Raw genomic sequence first — 14,719 nt, forward strand, 5'->3', positions numbered from 1 at the left:
GAGAAATGCTACTTTTGGACAGAATCAAAATTACCCTGACACCACAAATCTGTCTGAGACCCAGAAGTGACTGATTCAAAATGAGATATAAGGGAGGCAGTACTGAAATAGGCCAAGAAAAAGGCCTATGTCAAACTCAGGGCTGAGGGATGGAATTCGGTAGCTCAAAGTTGGAAGGCAGTTGGGAGAAAAAAAAAAATGCACGTGATTTAAGATAAAAAACACAAAAGCTAGAGAATGCCATTGGTATCTCCTCTCAGTAGTTGTGTCAGTGAACAACTATCACAGAAACCCACACTACCAGGGTTTTCCCCTCCTTTTTTAAAGGTTGATCCTACTAAATAGGTAATGAAGTAATACATTTTATTTCATAAGATCATCATCCTGGTGTACATGCAACTCCACTAACATAGATCAAACCTGTGTAAGGCCACACTTCAAAAAAAAAATAAGTAAATAAACCATCCTGAGTTAGTCATCAAGAATTCCATGAAGTCGATAGGCTGTCCTTTGTACAAAAAGCCATTTAAATCTGATTACTTCATTCTGCAGTTTTTCATTTGTTTGCTTGGAATCTTCCAAGGAGGCCAGAGTTTCGGTCTTCTCTTTGGTCATCTGTTCCATTATCTGCATGGCATCTTCAGTGGTTTGAGCGGCCTAAGTGTGAGAAAGCAGTGTGAGAAATGAGGGCACCCCTTATCAACCTGGGAGGGGGTGACTAACACTCAGGCCACGAGGCTCAGGATCTGTGTGGTGAAGGGAATCACACAGAGACGGCGAGCCGGTAACCAACCCCATGCCAAGACAGACAGACCAAGACGAACAAGCAGCACAAAGTTATAGACACTTTCTGTGCCATTTTTCAACACGCCAAACTGAAATGTGCAATTTACATATTTTCAGATCCCTATAAACCTACGCCTTCTAAGTTCTGAGTTCCACTGACAATGGTGTTCATCACTCTGACTTATGTTTGAGAGAAATGTTCACTGATAAGAAAGGTTTACATCCTTCTGTGGCCAAATTTCCTCTTAATCATATTTACTGTTAGAAGTTTAAAATATTCTTCTTGCTATCTCAAATTTGGGGCTTTTGAAATCACTTGGAATTTTGGTTGGGAACTTTTCAAATAAAAATGGAAATTATTTGGGCGGTTACAGTATTTAAGGCTCAAGTGTTTAATGAGAAGCACTGAATGACCAAGTCCATGAGAAGCTGTAGGCAATGAACACAAGCATGTCTGTGAATAAAAAAGATAATATACACATGGAAACAAATCCTTAGTTGATACAGTATTGAAAAAAAATCACAGAAGTGAATTAAAATCTTTTAAGGCACTTGCTTACAATTTCATGTGGTCTAATTCAGTTTGTGAGAATTCTGCCTTTATACCTTCCCAGTAACTGGAGGGAAGATTTATGAAACAATTAAAGCCACACAGAAGATACTATGTTTTAACATGTGACCATTTTACCATTGTTCTTAAGCCTTTAAGAATTATGGTTGCCTTTTCAGAAAAATTCTCCCTAAATTAAAAAACATCTATCCTTTTTATTCACAGTTTGCAATCTTTTCTAATGGAGAGAGATGACAGCAATTAGACATCTGGTAAACACTTGCCCTTTCAGGCGGTGACAAACAGCTTGAGATATCTGACCAAGTGATTAAATGGGGTGCGTTTCCTTCTTTGGAAATGAAGGCACGTTCCCTCAGCCACTACAGGGTTAGTGAACAGGGTTAAGGCCAGGGGCCCAATTCCTGAACCTCCCACTTTACCGTAAAGGACTGTAGAGTCTCGAGCTCTCTGATTTTTAGAGTGAGCTTGCTCTTGTCTTTCCTCAAAATACGGTTTTCGTTTTGAGACTCCAGGAGTTCGGCTGAGATGTGGCTGTTGGTTTTGGCCAGCTGGCTGATCTCTTTCTGGAGGAAGAAGTAGCTTTCGGCCAGCTTCTCCTTCTCCTTCAGGAGCTCGTCCTTCTCCAGCATCATCTCTCTTTTCTCAGCCAGGAGGTCGCTGTTGTCCTGCGTCGCCTTGGCCTGCTCGGCCAGGGTTACCTCGTGGCTCAGCTGCAGGTCGCCCAGCATCTTGGTGAGGTAGTCGTGCAGTTCCTGCAGTTCTAGCTTGGACCTGGACAAGGCAGCAAAGTCACTCTTCAGAGTCTCTATGTTGGCGGCCAGACGCGCCGTCTCTGCACTCAGGAGTTCCTTCTCCTTGACGATGTCAGCCACTTTCTGCTCTGAGTTGGTCTTATCTTGGATGAGCGCACAGTTTTCGGACTGGAGCTCCTGGGTGCAGGCTCTCAGCTTCTCCACCTCCTGCTCCAGAAGCGCCACCCTCCCGTGGAGCTTCTTGCTCTCGTACAAGGAGGACTCTTGGTCCTGCGTCCTGGCTTCTTTCTCCAGCACCAGGGACTGTTGCATTGTGTGGATCTTCTCGTTTAACTTCTGACATTCTTCTTGCAGATTCAACCCGTCCCTTAACAAGATGTTCTTTTCAGAACAGCAGGCCTTGAGTTCAGCATTTAAACTCTCCTTGGCTTGCAGTACGTCAGTGTGTTCTTTTTCTAGCATCTTTTTGGCGTTTTGGGCTTCTTTTAGCATCAGCGAGAGATCGCACTTGGTGGCCGTGAGCGCCTGGTTTTCCTTTTCTCTCTCTTGAAGTTCTTTCTTCAGAGCCTCGAGATTGCTGAGCAGTTTCATCTTCTCGTGCACAATGATTCTTCTGTTGGCTGACTCTTGATCATATTTCTTTTTAAGGTCTTCCATGGCCTTCTTGGAGTTCTCTCTTTCTACCAGTAAATCCCCATTCTGTATCTCCAGTACCGATTTTTCTTTCAAGAGGTTATCCTGCTGCTTTTTGAGCTTGCTGATTTTCTGACAAACCAGCTCCTTCTCAGAAGCGAGGTACGTGATCTTCTCATTCAGGTTCATCTCGATGTGGGCGGACTCTTCTGAGTATTTGCTGAGTTTTTCCGAGATGAGCCTATTTTCATTCAGCAGTTCTTCTTTCTCAGTCAAGAGCCTTCTCTCGGATGAGGTTAAGGTCTCTTTCTCATGCAGAAGCTGAATGCACTCGGAGTCTGTGATCTCCCGGCTGGTCTTAATTTCTTCCAGCAGGTTTGTGAGGCTCGTGTTCGTGGCCTGCAGTTGCAGAATCTCCAGCTCAGCCTTCCTCAGGGCCTTGCTGGCCTCCTCCAGCTGTGTGCGGAGCTCACCGGCTTCCGTACTAAGCAGATGTTTAACCTGGCGGGCAGTCTCCAGACTGGTGTTCAGCTTTTCCTGATCTTGAAGCAGCATGTCCTTCTCGAACTGCAGGTCTTTGCAGCTCTGAAGAAGATGATCTCTTTCGACCTTTATAGCTATACACATGTTGTCAAGACCTGACTGTTTCTCCAAAGTTGACTTTTTCTCTATTGTGAGATCCTCGATCTCCTGCACCAAGCTCTTCTGATCTTTGACCAGCTCCTCGTAGGAGCTCTGAAGCTTCTGAATAATTTCATCTTTATCTTTAGCCAATGAGAGGTTTTCAGTGACCAGCTTCTTGATACGATTCTCCAGGCGGTCTTTTTCTTCCCGATACTTCTGAGACTCGGCCATTAGAATATCTTTGCTGAACTGCAGTTCCTCTGTGAGTGCCTGCAAGCTTGCTTCGGAAGCCTGCAAAGACTCGTTTTCTGTATTTATCTTCAAGAGTTCCTCCTGCGCGATATCAATCTCTTTCAGTAATTTCTCTCTCTCCACAGCCAAAGCTGCTTTATCGAGTTGTTCTTGCTGATAAAGCTTTTCAGTATCTTGCTTTTCTTCCCAGACTTTCTCCTTTTCTAAATTAAGAGTTTCATTTACTGACCAGAGCTTCTGTTGGTCCTCCTGAAGTAAAGTTATTTTGGCCTCCAGCTCTGCAAGTTTAGACAGAAGTGAACCTTTTTCTAACTTTAAAGCATTCCCCTCCTGGGTAAGAAGCTGCTTCTCTGATTTCAGACCCCTCAGCTCTTCTGACATTAGTTCAATTTCTCTTTTGGCTGATGTTAATAAGTAAGTTAGCGACTACAGAGACAAAAGATGGAAAGAATGGAAACAAAATGAAATCAAGCAGACAAATGCAAGCCCGAATAACTTAACATAACCTAAGTCATCGAAGTTAAAAAAAAGTTTATGATAAATGTCATAGAAACTACCTGGATTACAGGGGAAAGAAACTAGATGAACAGAGCCCATAAAAGGATAATGCAAAGCAACTGTAGCTTTGCCAAAAGCTGATAACTCTATTGGTTCATCTTTGAAACAACCTCTGAAGTACTCTTGACAGTTAACTAGAAGATACAAACAGTAGTTTGACATCAGGGCATGGGATTCTTTCCCTGCCGTTCCCAATTATCCAGTAATTTCTATCGTAGGAGGGATTCATAGAAGAATTTTTAAAAACACAATCCAAAGAACTACAAACAGTGAGTATATTTTAACCAAAAAAGGGAAGAGGGAGGAGGTGTTATAAACTGTTGCCTTTCAAACTAACTTACAGACCCTTACTTACTAAAGAACCTGGCCTGAGACTGATTTAGTCCCAATGTTACATGTAACTTACAAAAATGCAGACCAATTTGCTAGGCTTTGATGACCAAAATAAATGGGCTTTTAAAAAAATGTATTGGTTTATAAAATAAATTGACCACAGTGTCTCTACCAGTGCTGTCCAGAACTTTCTGCCATGATGTAAAAGGATTTGATCTGCACTGTCCATTGTGGTAGCCACTAGCCACATGTGTGGCACGTGTGACTGAGAAGGGGAATTTATAACTTGAACTAGTTTATATTTAAATGGCCACATGCGTCCAGTGCCTACTGTACTGGATGGCATGGCATAGTTCACTGGCTATTAAACTAGGGAACACGGGAGCATCACGGGCTCCATGAACTTCTTGAGATTTCACCCAAAACTGGTTAAGTGTATAAATCAATTTTCCTGGGGAAAACATCTGAAGGTTTCATCAGCTCTCAAAAGTGTCTGCTGACAAAACACTGAGGTTCACAAAAATATGATATCCAGACTACTTTGGAAGGGAAACAATTCTGGCATTTTAACCAAATGATCCTTATGAAAACAACAGCAAACAAAATTAATGGGGCTTTACACAAACCTCTAGAATGCTGTGGTTTGGTCAGGCTGCAGCATTTTAAGGGATACATTAGAAAACTGGTGTCTACCAAGATAAAGGGAGCCTCAAAGTCCAAAATTCTGGAAATTATATCCGGTATTAAATGTTTCATAAAACTGGAGATATTTCACAGGGAAAAGAGAAAGCCTTGATGGGCAGCATGTAGCTTCCCTGGTAGCTCAGCTGGTAAACAATCTGCCTGCAATGCAGGAGACCTGGGTTCAATCTCTATGTTGGAAAGATCCCCTGGAGAAGGGAAAGGCTACCCACTCCAGTATTCTGGCCTGGAGAATTCCATGGACTGTATAGACCATGGGGTTGAAAAGAATCAGACATGAATGAGCATCTTTCACTTTCACACATGACGTATATTATGATGTATTTCATTTAATTTAAAAGGGATCTGTTTTGTTGTTCAGTCGCTGAGTCATGTCTGACTCTTGGTGACCCCATGAACTGTAGCACACCAGGCTTCCCTGTCCTTCATTATCTCCTGGAGCTTGCTCAAACTCATGTCCATTGAGTTGGTGATGCCATCCAACCATCTCATCCTCTGTCACCCCCTTCTCCTTCTGCCCCCAGTCATTCCCAATATCAGGGATCTGTTTTAAGTCCTACATATATTCTTCTGTATTTTATTCTACTCAACTCCTACATGTATATGAACATTTCTCTGACACATTAAAAACAATTAAAGACAATAATTTACTTTTCTGTGAGCAATTTAAATAGCAATAAGTGGGTCAGAAAACATATTGGGACCCTGACACGATCCTGACACCATAAAATAAAATTCAATGTATCGAGTTCTACTCTACTCAGTAGTAGGATGTTTTCTCACAGCCCTTCAATCCAACTTCCTTGTTAATAAGCTTTCACTGCCTTCCTGGGGACATACGAAAACCTTCTCCAGAGGTCTCCCTTCTTTTTCCTCTGCTCTTCTGACCAGGCTCCATTCCCTGCCCACCTGCCTCACGCGTGGCCTCTGTCTCTTGCTTTTCTGCACGATGTCTCTCCTAACCCTGGTGCAAGGTGGCAGCAAGACGGCCAAGACTAGAGGGACATGCTTTTCTGCGACAGAGTCTATTACAAGCAGGTGGACAGAGCTCAGGTGACAGAAGGCTCTTTGTGAAGCAGCATAGGGGGTGATGGCTACACAGTCCATTCAGGGTGGAAAGAAAGACCTGTAGCCACCACCAACCCTGAGAAGGGAGAGCGGCTGGTACAAAACACTTGAAGCCACAGGAGACGTCATTCACCTTGCTGCCATGCGCTCTGAAGGCCACTGAACCCATTCCACGCACTGCTGCTTTCTAAGCACCCTTACAACCTTGACGCGGGACACAAAGCTCACTATACTGGGGCACACGGTCCTCCCCACCACATACTCTGGCTCTTTCGGCTTGCTTCCCCAGCTCCTCCAGCTTCTGCAGCAGCTCACGGTTTTCCTCCTGTGTGGCCTTCAGCCGCTCCTCTGTGTCCCGGAGCAGCTTGTGGAGGTTCTGCAGGACTTCTTCATGCTTGGCTCTGCTCTCGGAACTGGCTTCCTCGTACCTGGCTTTCAGATCTTGACACTCGTTGCGGCTCATTTCCATCTTCTTTTCCTGCAGATACCCCATGTCAGAAGGAAGTCACCTGGCCACAGCTGTCCTGCCAGCCACCCTCTCTGCCCCTGCTGGCCACCAGTCCCACTGGTTCCCTCTCTCCTTACCAGGTCTGATAGTCTTCTCAGGAGTTCTTTCTTTTCTTCCTCATGCTTTTTAGCTGCTTCTTGCTGACTCTGTTCGGCTTTGAGAGTTACTTCCCCAATACTTTTCTGCAGAAGGCTTGTGTTTTCATTAGCCTTGGTGAGTTTCAGCTGTAATTCTTCTACATTTCTAGAAAGAATTTCAAAACGAAGCGTCAGATTTTTCCAAAGAGTACTTTAAATCCTAGAGTTACACTTTAAAAGATAATATTGATAATCATTGGCTTAATGATGATAAATGTTATGAGCAATAACATCTAGAATTAGCAAAAAAAAACCTTGGCTTGTCCTGAAGAATACTTTTTAACAACTGTGATGGTTATAAATACCTTAGAGTAACAACTACTCTAAGTGTGAACGTTTATTATTTTATGTCCAGCTCAGACGGTAACGAGTCAGCCTCTAATGGAGGAGACCTGGGTTCGATCCCTGGGTCGGGAAGATCCTCTGGAGGAGGGCATGGCAACCCACTCCAGTATTCTTGTCTGGAGAATCCCATGGACAGAGGAGCCTGGTGGGCTACAGCCCACAGGGTAGCAAAGAGTCAAACACAGCACAGCACATACAGAAAGATGAGAGAAAGGAATACAGAAAGATGAGAGAAAAGGAAACGTATTAGAGGAAGTAAGTACTTAGAGGTTTCCAAATTTTAGCAGACTAGAATATGCAAGATTCATTTGGGTGCCATTTCAGAATACAGATATGAAAATAACAATAAATAATTTGAAGTCCTAGCTTAAAGATAAACTTGTGGTCCGATGAAGATGTATGAGGGTCATCAGCCTAGAGAGTGGGCTGTCTCATACATCAGAGGAGGGAAACTTGGATGGAAACACTGGATAAAACGCCGACAGAAACGGAACTTCTCCAAGGCTCTGGCCACAACCACCTTGCAGCTGTGCCCGCCTCCCGGCAAGTCTGACCAAAGTCGGCCAACCAAGGCCCAGGTGCCCATCACCACCACTGCGGACCCTGCGGGAGCGCTCAGCTCAATGTTTTTGTTGTTGTTATTTTTTGGCCACACCTCACGCCATGTGGGATCTTAGGTCCCGGACCAGGGATCAAGCCTGTGCCCCCTGCAATGGAAGCACATTAATGGAAGAGTCTTAACCACCAGACCACCAGGAGAGCCCCCGCATGGCTGGATGTAAACGTAACTGCCAAGTGTTAATACTTTCAGAATCAGAAGTCTAATGGTGCTAACATGTCTTCTAAAAAATGTGCCTTATAAAATAAACATTCGATTTTTAAACAGCCATTAAAACAAATCAAAGCAACAAGAGCCTCAGAATAAAGACAAGGACAGAGATTTAATGTAAGAAGCTTTAGCACTGAGGAAGTACGGTGTAGTGATGAAGGGCAGTGAGGGCACTGGGACCAGACTGCCTAGACTTGAAACCTCAGGCAAGTTGCCTAACCTCATTATGTCTCGATTTCTTTTTCTTTAATATGGGAACAATAATACACTCACCTTGTGGGATTATCAGGAAAATAAACTCTATACAAAGTGGTCAGCATACCATGTGGCATGTGGTCAGCCCTTCATAATCGTTATCTATCATTACACTGCAATAGGTTAAAAATATTTTTAACTGCCTGTAAAAGATGTTACTGCCTGGACTTCCCTGATGGTCCAGTGGCTAAGACTCTATGCTCTCAATGCAGGGGGTCTGGGTTCGATCCCTGGTCAGGGAACTAGATTCCATACGCCACAACTAATAGTTCACATGCCACAATTAAGACCAGCACAGCCAAATTAATTAAAAAAAAAAAATTTTTTTTTTAAAAAGATGTTATTGCCATTGGTAAACTACTATCTTCCCCTTAGAAGGTTAAATAATTGATTCAAGAATACACTGAGACAATAAAGGACAAGAGACAGGCAACTTTTAAAACATAACTATCCTGAAGAGTTTGGCTCTCCTCCCATCTAGACCTTCCTTGAGAGCCTAACCTAAAGCAGACGCTCTTAATAATACTCGTACATACCTTTCTTTCAGACGTAGTTCGTCGTTCATTTTTGTCAGCTGAGAAGAATTGTCTCCAGACATTTTCATTATTGCTGCAATGTCATTTTCCAGTTTTTCCTTCGCCTTTATCAGCTGCTCTTCCCTTTCATCTCTCTCTCTGAATTTTGCCTCCGTATCTGAATATACATATATATGTATAGAAAAAAAATAGAGCTGTTGTGTTATAACCAACAACAATGTATTAACTACATCCTGTATGCCAAAACTTGCTCTGGGAATATCTGTATGTAGCAATCCCTGCTCTCATGAAAATTATATTCTAGCAAAGAAGAGAGACAATTAACAAGAAAGAGAATCAATCATATGTTAGAGAGTGGTAAGTGCTAAGAGGGGGAAAAGAATACAAGCAGAGACAGGAGCCAGGAAGGAAGCTGGGGAGTGTGAAATCTTAGAAAGAGCCTCTCTGAGACAGTGACATTTAAGTAAAACCCTAGGGGAAGTGAGGGAAGAGGAATGCAGGCAGAAGAAAGGCAGGTGCAAAGGCCCTGAGGCAGGAACACGCTTCACAATCGAGTATCACCAAGGAGGCAGATACGGCTGCAGTGGAAGGAACTTGGGGAAGAACAGCACGGGATGAAATCAGAAAGGTAACAGGACCTGATGGGAGTTAAGGACCACAGCTGTGACTCTGAGCAAGATGGGTGCCACGGGCCACCTTGAGCAGAGATGTGACATGATCTGACTTGATGCTGAAAGCATCTCTTCGGCTGCTGTGCTGACTGAAGAGGGCAAGGGCAGAAGTGAGCAGCCCAGGTGGCCAGCTGTTACTATAGCTCAGACTACAGATGCTGGCTGGCTGGGATGAAGGGTAGCACTGGGAGTGGTGAGGTGTGGTGGATTCTGACTTGTTTGAAAACGAAGCAGAGAGAATTTGCTGAGGTTAACAGACGCCCAACAAGTTTTTCATCACAAGAGAACACAATGAGTAAAGACTTTATGCTTGAACAGTAGATAGGTTGTACCACACACTAAAATCATCTCAAATCCGAGGAAGCCTACTATATTTAATGTTTATAATAACCAGAGATGTGTTCTTACCTGTTAAATTTTCTCTCAACTTCTCCAGTTCGGAAGACAGTGCGTTAAACTGTTCCTCTTTTTGGTGTAATTTATTTACAGTTTCTATTTGGGATTAAGTTAAAAGTTTAATACATCTCAGAGTTAATAAGCCACCTAAAGCTTGATTGTCTTATAATCAAATCAAATCAAAAGTTTGAGATTTGGAGTCATGTGAATACTAAAGAATCCCATTAGAAATCAAACCACTATATAATGAACCTAAAGAAGCAAGCAAGCAATTTTCTGTCTCCCCAGATCTGTAGATTAGGGAGGCACTGAACATTCATTCTCCAGGGATCTCTTGCCTCCTTCCACCTTCCACTTAAAACGCAATGGGAAAAAAAAAAAAAACGCAATAGAGCTACCAATGACTGAAGCTTAAGTAAGATGATACTTTACCCAAGTACGTCTACATTTTAACATGAGTCAAGCTTTAGGTCAAAAAGAAGAAAGAATTAATGGGAGTCAACCTGACCACCCAGAGTTTATTACTGGAAATATCGTGGACATGATCCATTCAAATATCTGTGTTGGGGGTTAGTGTTGAATACATGTGCATATAGTTTTGTATGAGCTTCCCTGGCGGTGTTAGTCATAAAGAATCCACCTGCCAAGGGGATGTAATTAATGAAAGTTCAACCCCTGAGTCAGGAAGATCCCCTGGAGTAGGAAATGGCACGCATAGGTTTGTATAAATGGAACCATGGAGTATATACTATTTTGTAATCTGCTGCCCTTACCCAATGTGTCTTGGGTATATTTGACAGGGGTGAGTCCTTTAATACAACTGGGAAACTGGACTGTATATTTCTAGAAGGCAGGACAGATTTCAGGTGAAATGATTAGGCTGCAGAGGTGACAGCAGTTTGGGAAGGTAAGCTGTGTCTGAATGGTGATGCTGGCTCTTTCCATGTCGCTGAGCACATGTTGGGACTTCAGGATGGTGGGGAAGGGGGCTGAAGGCATGGACTGAAGGCTGACACAGCTGGGTTGACTGGCTGATAGTATGAGAGAAGTGACGATGCCTCTCAAATTTTTTTTTAATGTGCGAATATTTTAATGTGTTAGACATGTTGGCATCTAACAGTAGGTAGAAAGTAGAAGGGGATAAACTGAAAATAAAGCCATATACATTTCACACTGCTCATAAAAAAATAAAAAGAATTAATCTGAGGCTTTAAGAAGCCAAGGGAATGTAGTGTTACTATGCACTGCAGGGACTTTATTTGAGCTGAAGACTGGCTCCCGCTTGAGGACGTGACCTCCTCTAAAGTGCTGTTATGTTAGTGAGACGTACCTTGCATACTTCTCTGAAAAGAGACTGCCTCCTCTGAAGCATCAGCGAACTTTTCTTTCTAAAGAAAAACAATTGGACATTCAGAATAGATAGATCTCAAATTATAAAAAGTTTCAATGACTGTAACATTATTTTTTGTTGCTAGTTTTGTTTCATTAAAGCTAACTTATGCTTAAAACATGTGGGTGTCAATTACTACCATCTGGGTGCTATGCGTGTTTGCACACGAGTGAATGAGGTTTGTGTCTGTGTGCCTGGCTGGGCATGCACATATGTCCGTATATGTGTATGGATATTCACACTTATGTCAGTATATGCATGTGTGGGTATATACATGTGGTGCCATGTGTATACTTTTTCTGCATGTTGCTACCCTCAAGTAGCAGAACTTCTCCATAAATCTGCCTGAGACAGCGACCAGAGTTCAGAAATAGTTTTTTAATATTTTTTTTTTTAAGTTTAGTTGATTTACAATGCTATGTTAGTTTCAGATGTACAGCAAAGTTATTCTGTTATACACACTCAAGTGTCTATTTTTTTTCCGAACTCTTTTATAGGTTACTACAAAACATTGAGTATAGCTCCCTGTGCTATACTAGGTCCTTGTGGGTCATCTGTTTTTTATATAGTCACATGTATACGACAACGACAAGCTCCTAACTCATCCCTCTCTCCCACCTTTCCACTTCGGTAACCCTAAGTTCGTTTTCTACGTCTGTGGATCTGAGTTCTGACATGTTTTACATCTAAGAATAATTAGAACCTAGTATCTGGAAACTAGATCTGTGTCAACTACTTTACATTAAAAGGTTCACCGCTCACTCACTATCTTTTCTAAACATGACAGGAGAGCAGGATAAAACCACTCTCCTGATTTTCCTGAGATGAATTCTGAGCTAGAGATACCAAGTGAATTTTTAAATGGATATTTGATTTAAAAAACGGGCTCACAAGCCACAAGCCCATCACAGCCCACAGGCTGTCCACCTGCGTTATTCCCAAGGCCAAACTCCAGGAGGCATGTTTTCTTTTCAGAGGACACAGAGGAATAGTCTATAACTTGAAAAACAAAAAAAAAAAAGTAAGGCATCCTGAAAGTTTGGGGAGGAGGGCAGAGAAATGGCGTGACACCCAAAATGCATTTTATTAAAGGACACTATAATAAAAAATGGTAATTTCCAGGCCAACTTTTCTCAAAATGTACCTGAAATACTATGTATCAAAACTGTGGGGGTTCCTCAGAATTCTCTACAAGGATACTGTGTTGGTCAGTTGGCAGCCATTGGTCACGTGTAGTTACCAAGCACTTAAAATGTGACTAGTGCAATGGAGGAACTGAATTTTCTGTATTTTTTAAAAATTTTATGTATTTTTAAAAATATTTATTTATTTGGCTGCACCAGGTCTTAGTCGCAGCATGAAAACTCTTAGTTGGAGCACATGGGATCTAGTTCCCCGACCAGGGATCAAACCTGGGCCCTTTACATTAGGAATGTAGAGTCTTAGCCACTGGACCACCAGGAAAGTCTTAAATTTTTTATTTTATTTAATTTTAATTAATTCAAATTTATAGAGCCAAGGGGATGGTAGCTACCATAATGAATAGTGCAGTTAACTGCATATGAACATTTTAAAAAGTAGAAATATGTAATATTGGCATTTAAATCAAAGAAATATCAAACACTTTTATTCACCACTGGTATTAGCACAGAGGTATAAAAAGTGGAAATCAAGAAGGTACATGGAAGACCCCCCATTCCAGTATTCTTGCCTGGAGCATCCCATGGACAGAGGAGCCTGGTGGGCTACAGTCCATGGGGTCACAGAGTCGGACATGACTGAGCACACACAAACATCACTGCCTTGCTAATGGAGGGTGCCTGTGGTCCAGGGAGCTTGCTGGCTTTACTGTCTCAGGGCAGGCAGGACAAGGCACAGGGCAAGAACTACACATGAAACCTAACATAACTTGGAAGGTCCCCATGTTTAGTGAAACTAAGTAGTCAGCAACATGTCAAAACATCAATGCATTACCAGAGGCAAAGGATAGATTTAAAAAAAAGCAATACTTACCTTTATTACTAGTTTGGGTTTGATCCAATCCCCCTGATTATCAGCCAATCAATACTTTGCAAGAGAAAGGAAATAGGTGCCATACTTCTTTCTTTATAGAAATTTTCGTGTTTTTTTTTTTAAACAGGAACGATTCAAATTGGCCAGAAACCCTGAGATTCAGATTCCTGACAGGTACTTACCAAAGTCTGCAGTTCTTTTTCCAAAGCCTCTTTCTCTCGACTGACTTCGCTCAAGTTTTCCTGAAGATTATTAAGCATTAGCTCTTTTCCCTGCAGCTTTTTGGTGATGCTACTAGCCTACCAGACAGTTACATGGTACAGAAGCCGATGGACCAAAGGAAACAAAAAGGAATGAGAAAGAAAACATAAGACGAATGTGAAAAAAATGTATGAGAAACAAACACAACCAAACAAAACTGAAAGGAACAAAGGCATGGGTAAAAAGTCATTTTAGTGTTGTTACTTTTAGTTCTAAGAAGCCAATGACTTGTCACACAATCAGTTCTAGATAAGACTGTCCATGGCTATTTTTAAATAATCAAAATACAGTATTTTTCTATACCTAAATTTGGACTATCAGCATGATCTAAAACAGAAAATATAGATGTTTACTGTATTTTTTTTTTCTTTTTTGTGGTGCACAGGCCTAGCTGCCCTGGAACATCTCGGATTTGAGTTCCCAGATCAGGGATCGAACCCATGTCTCCTGCATTGGCCGGTGGATTCTTAACCACTGGACCACCCGGGAAGTCCCAGCAGCTTACTTTCTAAATCAGACAGTTGAACAATTTCACTTTCTGGATTTTTAAAGACCGTAAGACAGGAATGGTAGTAGACTCATGTGACTGTATTTCATTCTTTGTATTTTGTACATGCTTGAAGTTTTTCAACATGTAAAATAAAACTTTAAACATGTACTAGACAACAGCCATCAGAAAAATTGGCTTTCACTGAATCTTCATGTAAAAAAGTAGACCAACCATTAGCTACATATTCTTTATTAATTTAATTTTTGTGTTTGGATTGGTAGTTCGGAACCAAATGAGGAAACTGGAGAAAAATTTTCTGGGATTGTCATCTTCGGCTAAGGTTACTTAGCAATCTTTGCCATTTGTCTGTCCTCACCTCTCCCCATTTAACCATCACAACCCTTCCTTCTTTGCCAATAGAGCAGCTTCTCCCACAAAAAGCTCAGAACAGTCAGCATCAGTACCAGTGCCTCAACTAGTGGCAGGAGGACTGGGAAAGAGGATTCCTTCCTCGAACAATAGTTAAAAATGATTATGACATTTAACAAGGCTAGTTAGTAAGAAATGTAGCTGGCAAAGGTTTCCTATCATTTTCTATGGCTTGGTCAA

At 42.0% G+C, this 14,719-nt stretch overlaps 1 protein-coding gene across 4 annotated transcripts in view; it reads right to left on the reverse strand.

The window, feature by feature from the left end:
• Positions 1-14,719, reverse strand: part of CLIP1 (CAP-Gly domain containing linker protein 1) — a 114,687-nt gene that overhangs the window by 35,486 nt on the left and 64,482 nt on the right. For 3 of the 4 annotated variants that reach the window (XM_043441651.1, XM_043441643.1, XM_043441638.1), the window contains 7 exons: positions 13,542-13,658; positions 11,287-11,344; positions 9,969-10,052; positions 8,890-9,046; positions 6,865-7,030; positions 6,542-6,757; positions 541-657 (listed from right to left, as the gene is read on the reverse strand). In XM_043441651.1, coding sequence (XP_043297586.1) covers positions 541-657; positions 6,542-6,757; positions 6,865-7,030; positions 8,890-9,046; positions 9,969-10,052; positions 11,287-11,344; positions 13,542-13,658 — 915 coding nt within the window. Of the gene's footprint in view, positions 1-540; positions 658-1,776; positions 4,045-6,541; positions 6,758-6,864; positions 7,031-8,889; positions 9,047-9,968; positions 10,053-11,286; positions 11,345-13,541; positions 13,659-14,719 lie in introns of all 4 variants that reach the window. The other variant, XM_043441661.1, reaches the window with a different exon arrangement.

The sequence above is a fragment of the Cervus canadensis genome, chromosome 1 (genome assembly GCF_019320065.1).
Source record: "Cervus canadensis isolate Bull #8, Minnesota chromosome 1, ASM1932006v1, whole genome shotgun sequence".
In the NCBI taxonomy this organism is placed as follows: domain Eukaryota; kingdom Metazoa; phylum Chordata; class Mammalia; order Artiodactyla; family Cervidae; genus Cervus; species Cervus canadensis.